Genomic DNA, 13,141 nt, shown 5'->3' with positions numbered 1-13,141 from the left:
GTCTCTATGTAGCCCAGACTGGTTTCAAACTCCTGGGCTCAAGCAATCCTCCTACCTCAGCCTCCTCAGTAGCTGGAACTGCAGAGTTTATTCTTTAAGCATAAAAAATATTCTTTTCATGACAGATGAAAAGCAGGCCAATATTTTTTATACAACTTTCTGCCATCTTAAAAGGAAGGAATTATACCTACTAATAACACTGTGAACTTGCTATACAGGTCTGTAGAAGAGATTCCCTCAGAGCATGCATTCTTCTCATCCTGGTTGATTTCAACACTTAGCCCATTCAATAAACTAGCCTCTCAGTTCCTTTGCTTCCTTATCTCCAGTGGTCTACACCTCTAAGACTTAAGCTACTCCTTTCACAGCCACACTCGAAACTGTCCTCCTCCGAAAGACCTACTTTCTAACCACAACCACGTAGCCTGCCAAAAATCTCACTTCCTTATATTCTTCACAACCTCACAGTATCTTCACCACCATTATTTTTACTTATCAGTCTTATCCTCTATTCATTTTCATCTCTATCCAAATAAGATCCCAAGGGTCAAGTGAATCACTCTCTTGCCAATATATTTAATTATCTCGCCCTACTGTCCTTTATTCTACCTTCTGGTAAAACAATGTTAGCCAGTAATCCTCCCATGTTTCTCAAGACAGCTCTCTCTCCTCTTCTCCATATCCTCTTCCTACAACCTCCCTGCTCCTTCTCAGCAGGAGCCATAAAATGGGAAATCCCTCAGCCTCTAGTTATTGAACCTTAAACATCCTGCATACGGCATCCTTTTCCCCTTTCCTCTGGCAAATGTGGAGGTGTGCACCCTTGTATCTAAAGAAACTGTGCTCTGGATCCCATTCCCTCCCATTTCTAGGAACTTTGCTTCATTCCCTTCTCTCTGCATCTTTAACCTCTTTCTATGGGCTTCCTCCAATTAGCATTTAAACATGCTTAAATTAATCCCATGTTGAAAACAAAAATAAAGCAACACAAAGCTCCCGGCTCCAGATTTGTCTCCTCCTACTGAATATCTTTTTGTCCTTCTTTACATAGTCAAATTCCTTGAAAAAAGTATTTATAATTGATGACTTCATTTCCTCAACCCACTCCGAATTTCTAATCTAACTGCAATTTGCTATCCATACCGCCCGTGAAAGACCTTCTCCTAGTCCTAAATTCAGTGAGTCCTTTTTAGTTCTTATTTGGCTGGATCTGAAGCATGAAGCAGTGGACAACTGACCTCTCTTCCCTCGTCCACATGAATATATATTAGGTTGGTGCAAAAGTGATTGCGCTTTTTGCCATATAGATCTTTCTCCTCCAACTCTCAACAATCCTCCTCAGTCTCCTTAAGCCACCTCTTTCTTACTCCAAACAATTCCATCTACTTTACCAGATATAATTTATTTCTAACATACATTATATTCCTCCCCTGCGCTTTGAACTCATATCCTATTGCCCAGTGGACATCTCTACCTAAGCATCTTGATTTCAACTTGCTCCAAAATAAACCAATACTCTTCCTGTGTGTTCCTAATTAATATACTTAAAATTAACTAGTTTCCCAAACTAAATATATGTGTGCTATCTTTGACTTTTCCATCTTCTCCACCCCTTTATCTAATTAATCATTAAATTTTGTCCTATTCTCTAATGTATCCACATTTCTCTAGCACCTCGGCTACTAACCTTGGTAAGGATACCATCACGTCTTGCCTCCTTGCAGCAGGCTTCTATCTGATATCCCTACTATCAATCTTGATCCTTTAAAAACACAAATCTGTCATAAATCCATCTGTTTCCCTGTCTTACAAGATGAATCTCCCTAAATTCTTAACATGATTTCTAAGTCCTTCTTGAGTTAGCCCATTGCTTACCTTTCTAGCCTCCATTCGTTCCTCATTTCCTCTCTCATGCTCTGTTCCAGCCATAATAATGTGCTATGCTCTCTACCCTCTGGGTCCACTGCACATGCTGCTCCCTGTCTGGACCTTGTCTTTGACTGTACCTCCTCTGAGAAACCTCTAATCCCTACAACCAGATTAGGAGTCCTTCCTGTAATTAACTGTTCATCCCTATGTTATAACTGCCAGTTTACTTGTCTGTATTCTAAACTAGAATGTAAATTCCCCAAGAGCAGGGATGACATTGATCATGCTCATTCTCCATGAGGGAAGAGATTTATGTATCTTCTTGACAGTTATGTCTCTAGTTCCTAGGATAACTTCTGGCATATAGTAAGCATGTAATAAATACTTGCTGAATGAATGAGCTTACTTCATATTGTAGTTGTAAAAATTAAAGTAACATGGGAAAAGCAACTAATTCATAGCAAGCACTTATATATATACTATTTGTTACCAAAATCAAAATTTAGCTGTGCGCTCTAATAAACTTGTATATTAGGTTACTGTGGACAAGATGGCTCAATGTGTTGACTTACTGTGTGCTGAATTATTAGAGAGACAATTAGAGGAAAAGGTATGACCAAATAAAACAGAAGATTGAAATCTAAGAGTGGCATATTTGACACTATTTCTTTACTTTTCACCTTTGGGTAGTAAAAACAAAAATATCTATACCAAACAAAACAAAAAGCTGAAAACCTAGCAATGAGAGAATGATGAATGAGGAAATCTTTCCAACAGTAGTCTTTCTTTAGTCTGGATAAAGACTATTTTGACACAGGGGTGGGATACTCAGTTTGTCTCTAGTGCACCAGAAACGTAAACATATTACATTTTCCCCTTTGGCTTTTCTTCAGAGGTTGGCTTTTCCTTAAAATATATCAAAATACAAAAAACACAATAACCAACCTCTAAATAATTGAGTGCAGTGTGGCCTAATCTACTATACAGCTAACACACTATAAATTCTATAAACGTGGTGTTTAATTCTTTGTAGCAATAGGCAATGGCTCTAAAATCATGAACCATGGTACCAGGTTCATTTGCGGGGGTAAAACAGTATGTGTGCCCATTTACCTACGTTAATAAAAACAGCAGCTTCTAACCAAACTTATTCATTTTACTATTTATAATAAAGGTTACTTTTTTGGGTGGAGGGCTAATACAAAAACAATAAAATCAAACTGATCAGTAAGTAGTTTACTGCATCTTTCAGTAAAGTGAACCAAAGTAATTTGAAAGACCTTAAAAAAAGCACTATAATGTAACAGTTTAATTAAAACACTTAACCTACTCTAAAACATTTTATTATTTTGTATTTTGTTTGTATGGTATTGATACAAGTTCTGTAAAAAATAAAATTGGATTTACTACTTCTATTACTGCTCTTTGACTAAATAATGTTAACTACTTTTCTAACAGCTTGACTTGGGCCCAGATTTGACTTAGCAAAAGCTAGAGAACGAATCCTAGGTCACAGAGATACAGGTTGAGCGTCCCAAATGTGAAAACTGAAATCCAAAAGCCTTCAAAATCTGAAACGTTCTGAGTGCTGAGATGATATTCACAGCAAATGTTCATCGGAGCATTTTGGATTTCAGAATAGGGATGGTCAATATCTAAGTATATAATGCAAATATTTCAAAATCTGAAAATATCTGAAACACTTCTGGTCCCCAAGCCATTTTGGAAAATGTATAGTCAACCTGCAATTCTAATATAACCCATTATTCAATTCCAGTAAAAGAATAGGAACAACTGTTTAAAGCAGTCAGAAAAAAAAAAGAAAGTTTGGTTTTTGCCACTTTTACGTTATTCTTTAATAGTTTACCATACCAATTTCAATCCTACATTAACTCACACACTAATTAATTCATTCACTAATTCACCAAGGACTATTTCAGGTATAATTCCTTCAGGTTAGGTCGTATTTCATATCATACTCCTTGCTGTTAGATGGCTCAATGAAAGTATCTGGGGAGCAAAATGAAAAGGGGTCTCCTTCAATTAGAGATCTTTTAATTTATTTTTTACGAAGCAAAATGTTGTGATAAAACCTGAACTAACAATCAGTAACCTATCAACTGTCTAGCGTAAAACCTCTCAAAGTGGGTTTTCAAAAAAATAACATTGAATAAACGCGTGAATAGATCTAAGAAAGCCAACATCACTTTTGAGAATTAAGATTTCCTGCAAAAAGGGTTTTGGATACAAATACAAGTATGCATTTAACTCAACAATACACTGAAATATCTAATCAGAAAACAACAAAATATTTATGTACATGATCCTGAAATAACTAATTTCTGCCAAATGATATAGAGGGCAAAATAAAAGTACAAAAGTTATAAACATATTGGAGAAATGAAATAGAATTTTCTTACCCAACGATGACTTTACAATTGATTTAATTCCTGCATAAACCAACGATCCTTTGTTGCCTGGAGATTTCTGATCCATATCTTCTGTGTATTGCTTCATAAGTATTTAAATGCATAGGAAATACTAGTCATGCATAACAAAATATTTCAAAGCTAAATTTATTTTGATTTGGAGCCAATTCATAAGTATCAGTGTAAATAAGGTGGTTCGACCCTATTGCAGAGATACACTGATCTTCCTCCTACACAATCTACAAAGCAGTATTTCGAGTTCAAAAGTTTAGAACAATTTTACTTTATAATGTTAACATTATGTAACTTGAATTTGTATATAAAACATTCAGCATATTTATAGACTGACTTTTCAGCAAACTTCAAGAACATTTCTACTTGATTCATCTCACAAAATTCACAACGCAAAGGATATAGTGCAGAGTATACCAGAGTGACTTGAGCTGTGGATCTTCATTTCCAGCTAAAATGTGGTTCCTCCACACCTGCTCTGTATCAAGTCCATACCTCGATAAAGCCCGAAGGCGCATCTTTGTTGCTATATCTTTTTCTAAAGAATTATCATTTTCTTCTTCTGTACATTCATATAAATGACGACCACAAGCCCACATTAAAGATGTAATTGGGCTCCAGGCAAGAGATATCCTTTCAAAAACAGTGAAGTCAGACATTGTTCGGTTGGGAGTTACAACTATCATTCGATTTTGACTTGTTGGATGCCATGCAAAGGAAGCAATGTAATTGTCACAAGGCTGCACACTTCTTTCAATTATTGTGGGTTCAGTTTCATCCCCAATGGGAGTGGGTGTATGCTGCATATCATACAATCTAATAATATTACTATCCCTTGTTAAAGTGGCAAGTAGACCAGTCCTAGTTGGACACCATGCTACTTTTGTTAAGGGTTTTGGTTGCTCAGTCAGTGTCAAAACTGGCTTCTCAAATTTTCTAAGATCCCATATTGCAACCTGACCTTCATAGAAGGAAGCAACACGATCGTGGAAATATGGGTCTACCGTCACACCCTGAACAGCTTTTGTATTTACAAACATCTTTTGGCTTGTATTCCGAAGATCAAATATAGCTAGGTTACGATGCATACCAGCAAGGAGAAGTTTCTGGTCTCGTGGAAGCCAACAAAGAGAGAGACAAGCATCATTCTGTCCTAACTCATAAAGTGGTTTTGTTACTAATAATGTTGTTTCAGTTTCACCTGCTGAAAGTTTCACTTTTTCCATGGGAACTATATCAGGAGTATATTTGCTGCAGATATCCCATATTAGCACTGAAAAGTCAGCTCTGTGCTTATCTAAACCAGCAGCTAGCCAGTTACTATCCAGTGGATTCCAGGCAAGGGTATTACATTGTCGTGCATGTTTTGGAACAAACTCCTTTCCTATCAAATCTTTGAACTTTGAGTTATGATCTTGACCAAGACTTGTAAGTACAACTCGACCATTTGCTTGTCCAACTGCCAGCAGACATTCAGGATCATAATTGAGATACCAGGCAACACATTTCATATAGGGTGTATCTGAATTTATTGACAGTAATGTAGCTGCAGAGTCTTCAGATAAACGTAAAGATCCAGCTTTGAGTTCTGAATTCACAGTAGATTCCACATGATAAAGACTTAGTTCTGAGTCACACACAACAAATCTATCAACCTGGTGTGGTGCCCACAAAATATCAGGTTTGGTACCGCTCATGTTTACTGATGTGCTCAAAGGGTCCACTCAGGTCCATTCACTGAAAATGTTTAAAAATAAAAAGTTTTAAAATATCAACAAAATATAATTCTCACGTTGAATCAACTATTCAGAAAGTCAGACAATTCTTTATTCAAGAACCCTCTTTTTCAATATATTTGTATTTCTTCTATCTGCTAGGAATTCAAGAAAATATTTATTGAAAAAAAAGGAGAAATAACAACCACTTCCAATAAAAAGAGCTGGTAGGAATCTGAGAATCCCATCCTGGGTATATTTCCCAAGATCAATTATCTTAATTGCACTGTTACTAGTACCTTCAGCTTAACTTCAGGGTTATAACGACTTCAGTGTGTAAGCAAATTAATAAGTATTATCCCTTTGAAGGGGGGAAACTTAAAAGCATTATGAATCACATTCCCAAGCAATAGTTTAAAGCAGCACTGCCCAATAAAACCTTCTGCAATGACAGAAATGTTCCATGTTCATGCTGTCCAATATGGTAGCCACTAGCCACATGTAGCTACTGAGCATTAGAAATATGACTAGTTCAAATTTTAAACCTTAATTTTAACAAATTTTAGTTAAAATTTGTGGCCACCATAATGAACAATGGAGATTTAAAGTACAATGCCATACTAAGACAGAGGTTTCTTCAACTTTCAGTAATAAGCATCAGCCTTGTATGGCAGAATAAACACTGGAATGTACTGAACAAACCTGAGTTCCAGTCCTGGCTCTGCCATATATTAGTTATATGCCTCAGAAAAGTCATTGTGTGGGGGGAACCCCTTTGTTTTCTCATCTACACAATGCAGGAGTTGGTTTAGATTACTATTTCCCAAACTCCAGTCATGTAACACCTGTACCATTAATATTTTTCTTTAAACTGACTCATTTTTAAAATCTGAAAATTGACTTTAATCTCTTCATAAGGTCCATGAATCATGGTATGCTACACTGAAATACATAACTATTAAAAATGCTTGTGTTTTATCTACAAAGCATCCTGTTTATGACCAGTGGTACACACATACCACACTCTTGAGAAAGTGAATTAAGTGATCATTAGAGCTCTTTCAGTTTTCGGTTCTACAAACTTTGAATAAGTGTTAAAGTAGAATTTTTGCAAAAAAATAAATATTCTAGCAGTAGAAGCACACAAACTAAATATAGCTATAATTTAAAATGGTGTTTCAATAATTAAGGTTGGCTACAAAAATTTAAATGCCTGTTTCTAAGGTTGGTAAAAGGTAATAGTTTAGATTCAAAATGAATAAACATACTTAAAATCTTCATTGCAACTGGTATCTGTACAACTATGTTGTCAGTTCTCACAGGGTAAAGCTATGGTTCACTTACCTCTCTATCCTTAGTGCCATATATAGAGCCTGGCATAGACTCCTAATAAAGATATACTAAATAGTTCAACTCAAACATAATTGCTTTTCTTTTTGATCTTGCAAAAGTTTCAGTTAGGAATTACCAGTCTAAAATAGACTCATATTATTTAGACCACGGGTCCCCAGCTCCCAGGGCCGCAGACCAGTTCTGGTCCCTGGCCTGTTAGGAACCAGGCCATACAGCAGGAGGTGAGCAGCAGGCAAGGGAGCGAAGCTTCATCTGTTATTTAGAGCCACTCATCTCACACACTGCCGCCTGAGCTCCGCCTCCTGTCAGATCAATAGCAGCATTAGTTTCTCACAGCAGTGCAAACCCTATTGTGAACTGCACATGACAGGGATCTAGGTTGTGCATTCCTTGTGAGAATCTAATGTCTGATGATCTGTCACTGTCTCCTATCACACCCATATGGGACCATCTAGTTGCAGGAAAACAAGCTCAGGGCTCCCACTGATTCTACATTATGGTGAGTTGTATAATTATTTCATTATATAGTGCAATGTAAATAGAAATAAAGTGCCCAATAAATGTAATGCGCTTGAATCATCCTGAAACCACCCCCATCCCTCGTCTGTGAGAAAACTGTCTTCCATGAAACTGGTCCCTGGTGCCAAAAAAGGTTGGGGACTGCTGATTTAGAAATTCTTATACTGATTTTATTTCCTTCTTTAGCATTTCTCAAGCCCAAGATCAATCATTTCAATTATATTCTTACTAGCACCCTCAGTGTCTTCATTTCCTTGCCACTTTGGGTTTGCCTTTCGCCATTTACCCAATTATTTATCATCTTGTCTCCTCATTCAGGCTTCCAAGTGCTACCACACTGAAAATAGTCTCAAGCCTCTGAAAACTGATTTCAGTATTTAAGGTATACAACATATCTGGTGTGTGGTGCTGGTAGTTTTTCTTTTATTCATCTTTCCCGGGGCCCTTCAGAAATTTTGCTTTATAGAATATCAGAGTAAAAATCTTTCTACAACACAACCTTGACCAGGCTGTCCTTCCTTGCTTAAAACCCTCTAATGGTCTCCAGCTGCTCTTAGTATAGCATTCCAAATCTTCAACCTAACCTACAAAACCCTAAATGCTTTTGGTCTCTGCCTACTGCATCGGCCTTGTGGCACAACATTCTTGCTGTCCTTTTACACTGTCCTTTTCAATTCCTAGAGTATACCCTCCTCCCCCATCACCATACCTTTGCAAATGATGTTTCCTCTGGTTAAAGCATAGTTCCCTGCCTTCTGGGCCAAGTTAATACCTGCTCAACCTTCACATCAACCACCTTCCATCCCCTCCCTAGTCGAGGTCAGGTTACTCAGACATACACTGTCATTAAACAGTATTCTTTCCCTTTAATCATCCATCTCTGTCTCTTCTACTGGATTATACACTCCATGAGAGCAGGTGAAGTATTTTTTCTGTTCCACTGTACCTCTAGTCCCCAGTACAGTGCTAGACACTCAGTAGGAAGTTTAATAAACATTTGTTAAATAAATGCATGTGCTGAATGATCCCTCTGACACTTCTCACAACTGGTATCTCCAAGTTTTACCTATTTCCTCATGCTTCCACTTCTACCCTTCATAGGAGAGGCTGGCTCCAGCCAATATTTAAATGTCTGCTATCATAATTTCATTTATTCTGTAACAATTGGGCAACTTCTATGTTCTAGGCACTGTCATAAAGCTGGGAACACAGCAGCAAACACGAGCAGATGAAGTCTCTGGTCTAAAGAAAAACCAGCACTGTAGTGATAAAATTAAGCCCAACCTTAAAGAGAGTTAAAAAATTTAAGAATGAGGAGGAAGAGGAGCAATGGCAGCAAAGAAAAGGAACAGATACTGCCAAGTAAGGTTTCACACTCATACCCCCACAAACAAACGAAACCTCTTAATTGGAGACATCATGAGATCTGCCCCATTTTCCCATCTCATTGAAAAATCAATGTTTAAATAAACACACTTTTTATCTAGGCCTTCATTCCACAACCCTACTCTTTATATCAATGGTCTATGGTAAGCAATTTTGATGCCACATAGAAAAACACAAAATACGAGTTGTACCGTAAATTTTGGAACTTTGATTCACATGACTCTCAACGGAGAATATCAGCATTTCTTCCATTGTTATGCACCTAAAATATTTATACTGCCATCCACAAAATCTGATGACAGCAATTCATACAGAATCAAAACTTGAGAGAAAAAGACTAGCTAATTCTTCTCACTTTACATAAGAGTAAAGTGAAGACCAGATGTTTGGGTGCTTGTCCAGGGTCTCTCAACTTCCATCCTAGATTACTGCAAAGAGAAAGGATCAGCTACACAATATGTAAGGCGTGGTGCAAAATAAAAATGCAGGGCCCCTTATTTAAAAATTATTTAAAATGTCAAGACAGTGATAGCAGACTAGCCATTAAAATAAGTGCTAGCCATTATAAATGCTGGACTATGCGCTACTGCACAGGTTGCACATCCTAAGAGTAACCCTCTATAGAGAGGTGCATCTATGTCCACCCTTTTAAGAAGTGTACTTTTTCTCATCATCTAATACACAGGATAAACAGTTCCTTGCTCATGAACATACATCACCAAGAATCTGGTGTAAAGAAAACAATATAGAGTCAGAAATCCTACAGCCACTCCCCAGTTCAAATCCTAACAAATCTTGTAATACTCCAAAATCATAAACCGAGATAAAATCTATGCTATTTCCATCTCACTAAGTTGTGACATCAACTGAAATGAGCTCTTTACATCACACAGATGTTAGTATCACTACCATTCCCTTAATCAGCCCTGAAAGTTAATGTTTTTTCCAGATGTTGGAGACATTAAAAAACCAGGTGTAGAAGGGGTGCGGTTTGCAATAAGTATAGCTTGTATTTATATCCTCACCTTTCAAGTTTAACAAGTCTCATTTCCCATCAGTGACTTATCAGCAAAGGGAAGCCATGCTCATTCTGTGTTTATTCACCAGAATATCTGTAACAGCACTGTCCAAAAGAAATACAGTGTGAGCCATATGATTTAAAAATTTCCAGGAGTCACATTTAAAAAGTAAAAATAGGTGGAATTAAATTTAAAAACACATTTTATTTAACCAACATATCAACAGCATTATCCTTTCAATATGTAATCAATGCACAAATTATTAGTGAGGATTTTTACATTTTTTTTGGCACCAACTCTGGGAAATCCGATGTGTATTTTACACTTACAGCACATCTCCATACCATGTGGCTAGTGGACAGTGAAGTCCAACACATTACAATACTACTAAGTGTACAAAGTATCCAATCACATGCTTTTTGATGTTGTCTTTTACTTTTCTTACCATGGCAAATTACGAGAGCGGTTTCAATAAATTTCCACCATCAGCATCTTCGAGGAGATGCACTGCACATATCCAAATTTCCCTTAAAATATACAAAAGGCCTGAAAAAGCAGTCATTTGCTAACCAATTCAGCAAAGTCCACATGTGTGAGGTTTCATTCATCCTCTTATGGAATTTTCATTACTCGTATGTGAAGAGAACAGAGCTCACAGGGAGATAGGCCGTTTAAGAAGTACAGTATTTAAGAGGGTACAACGGCAACAGGACACGTTGCTACTCCAGGTAAAGCAGCAATCTGAATCCGACTCTCCCGCTCCAAGCACCTGGCTGAGCCTCCCGGGAAAGGCGGGGACGCCGCTCCCCACAAGCCTGCCGCGGTGAAGGCTGTAGCGTGGCCTCTGCGCCCCGAGGAGGTCCCCGCAGGTCCCGCGGCCGCCCGCAGCCCCCGGTGGCTCCCGCGGAGGCCCGACCGGCTGGCCGCCCGGCGCGATTACCCCACAGCGCGGAACGCGCTCCCCACCGAGACGCCCGAGGCTTTCACCTAGGCTGTCTCGGGCCCCTAGCTGCGGCCGCTGCGCTTCCGAGAGCCGAGACGCGGGCCGGGTCGAACTCACTGACCTGAGGTGGCAGCGCGGCCGCCGCACAGCCGCTTCCGGCCGGGACACCGCCCCTCCCGCCGCAGGAGCCCGGACGCGGGCAAGATGGCGGCCGCGGCGGCGCGGCCCGTGACCTGGACCACTGGGCTGGGGCCCACGACCCTACGACCACGCCTCGGGGACGCGCAGCCGCGCCTTGGAAGGGGAGTTTCCCGCCGCGAGCCCCGCCCTTCCCCGCCCGGGAGGCGCCTCGGGGCGGGGTCACTGGCCGGGAGGCCCCGCCTTCAGCCCGAAAGCGCCTGTGCACCCCGCAGGCCCCGCCCGTGGGTCTGCAGGCCGGATCCCCGGGTTCCTAGGCTGGGACTGCTTCTCAGAACCACTCTGCCGTTATCAAGCAGGGTCACACACTCTAGCTCACTGGGTCCATCTTAATTTCTATTAAACTTTTTTTTTTTTTTTTGCAAATCATGTAGTAGGAGATCCAAGGTATTTGGTTAATGATTTATTCACTCAGTCATTCCACAAACTTGTCTTGGTCACCTGTTATGTACCCAACACTGTGCTGGAATGCTGAGGAGACAGGAGTGAAGTAAAAAGACATGGTCCGGGCAGGAAACAGGCAAGGAGAACCTTGACTTGGTAGGGCTAACACAGTGCTACACAGGAGGGACGGCCGTTCAGCTTCGGGGTCAGCAAAGCTTCCTTAAGGACTACTAGGCTGAGACAAGAAGGATGAGTATGGATTAGCCAGGTAAGGGAAGGGAACAGGGCAGTGGGAACTGGAAAAGAAGAGTCTTCTGGCACTGAGAAAGAGCAAGCGCTAGGTCAGGAGAGAGGACATAGCAGTGAGGAGGCAGTAGGTATGGATGAATGAGCAGAGGAAGTGGGGAGAGATTAAGATGCAGTCAGAAAGGGGTTGGAAACCAGTTTAGTGAGTTTGGATGGACTTTTTCCTAAAGGCAATGGTAGAGTCATCGAACGTTTTTAATCAGACAAGTGGTATGATCAGTTTTGTTTTGTTTTGAGACGGAGTCTCGCTATATTGCCAGGCTGGAGTGCAATGGCGCGATCTCTGCTCACTGCAACCTCCGGCTCCCGGGTTCAAGGGATTCTTCTGCCTCAGCCCCTGGAGTAGCTGGGACTACAGGCACGGCGCCACCACGCCCAGGTAATTTTTTGTATTTGTAGGCGAGATGGGGTTTCACCATGTTGGCCAGGGTTGTCTCATCTGCTGACCTCGTGATCCGCCCATCTCGGCCTCCCAAAGTGCTGGGATTACAGGCGTGAGCCACCGTGCCCGGCCAGTATGATCAGTTTCTGCGCAGAGCTGGAGGGATAGAGTATCAGAATGAGGGACGATAGAAACGCAGGATACCAGTGGCATGGAGAGTGGGCATGGAGAGAAGTGGGTGCCCTGGGGAATATTTAGAGGTGGGATGAACAGAGGTTGGTGATTGATCAAGTGAATGACGGTGAAAGAGGATTCCAGGCTTTTTGTTCCCAAAACTGAGTGAATGGTGCTGCCTCAGGTGTCACGAGTCTGACCTCGAGGCAGTCTTCAGATGTCTGACAGTCTTCACTTGTATGTTCATGCTTAAAAGTGGGTGGTCTTGGGCTTGTGATGGTGATGGCTATAAACAGCATTATGAGCTTAGTCTTGATGATCTTCGTGGCAGATGGTTTTGATAAGATGATGAGTTTGGGGAAAGCATTGCCTTTCCAATCCTGCCATTAGAAGAGTGTAGGCTGAAGAAAGTGCTATATTATTGAGAGGAGACACGGCAGTATTCATCACTT

General features: G+C 40.3%; 1 protein-coding gene across 3 annotated transcripts in view; it reads right to left on the bottom strand.

Annotated features, from left to right (window-relative positions):
• Positions 1 to 11,558, bottom strand: part of MIOS (meiosis regulator for oocyte development) — a 37,155-nt gene extending 25,597 nt beyond the window's left edge. The window contains exons 1-4 of one of the 3 annotated variants that reach the window (XM_010353065.1): positions 11,367 to 11,558; positions 10,309 to 10,406; positions 4,714 to 6,047; positions 4,290 to 4,388 (exon numbers count right to left, since the gene is read on the bottom strand). In XM_010353065.1, coding sequence (XP_010351367.1) covers positions 4,290 to 4,388; positions 4,714 to 6,007 — 1,393 coding nt within the window. In that variant the 5' untranslated portion in view covers positions 6,008 to 6,047; positions 10,309 to 10,406; positions 11,367 to 11,558. The other 2 variants (XM_010353064.2, XM_030932838.1) reach the window with 2 other exon arrangements.
• Between the last annotated feature and the right edge of the window lie 1,583 nt (positions 11,559 to 13,141).

This window comes from Rhinopithecus roxellana, chromosome 6, assembly GCF_007565055.1.
Source record: "Rhinopithecus roxellana isolate Shanxi Qingling chromosome 6, ASM756505v1, whole genome shotgun sequence".
Taxonomy (NCBI): domain Eukaryota; kingdom Metazoa; phylum Chordata; class Mammalia; order Primates; family Cercopithecidae; genus Rhinopithecus; species Rhinopithecus roxellana.
Note: the sequence above shows the minus strand (reverse complement) of the source record. Positions and strands in the feature narration are given on the sequence as shown.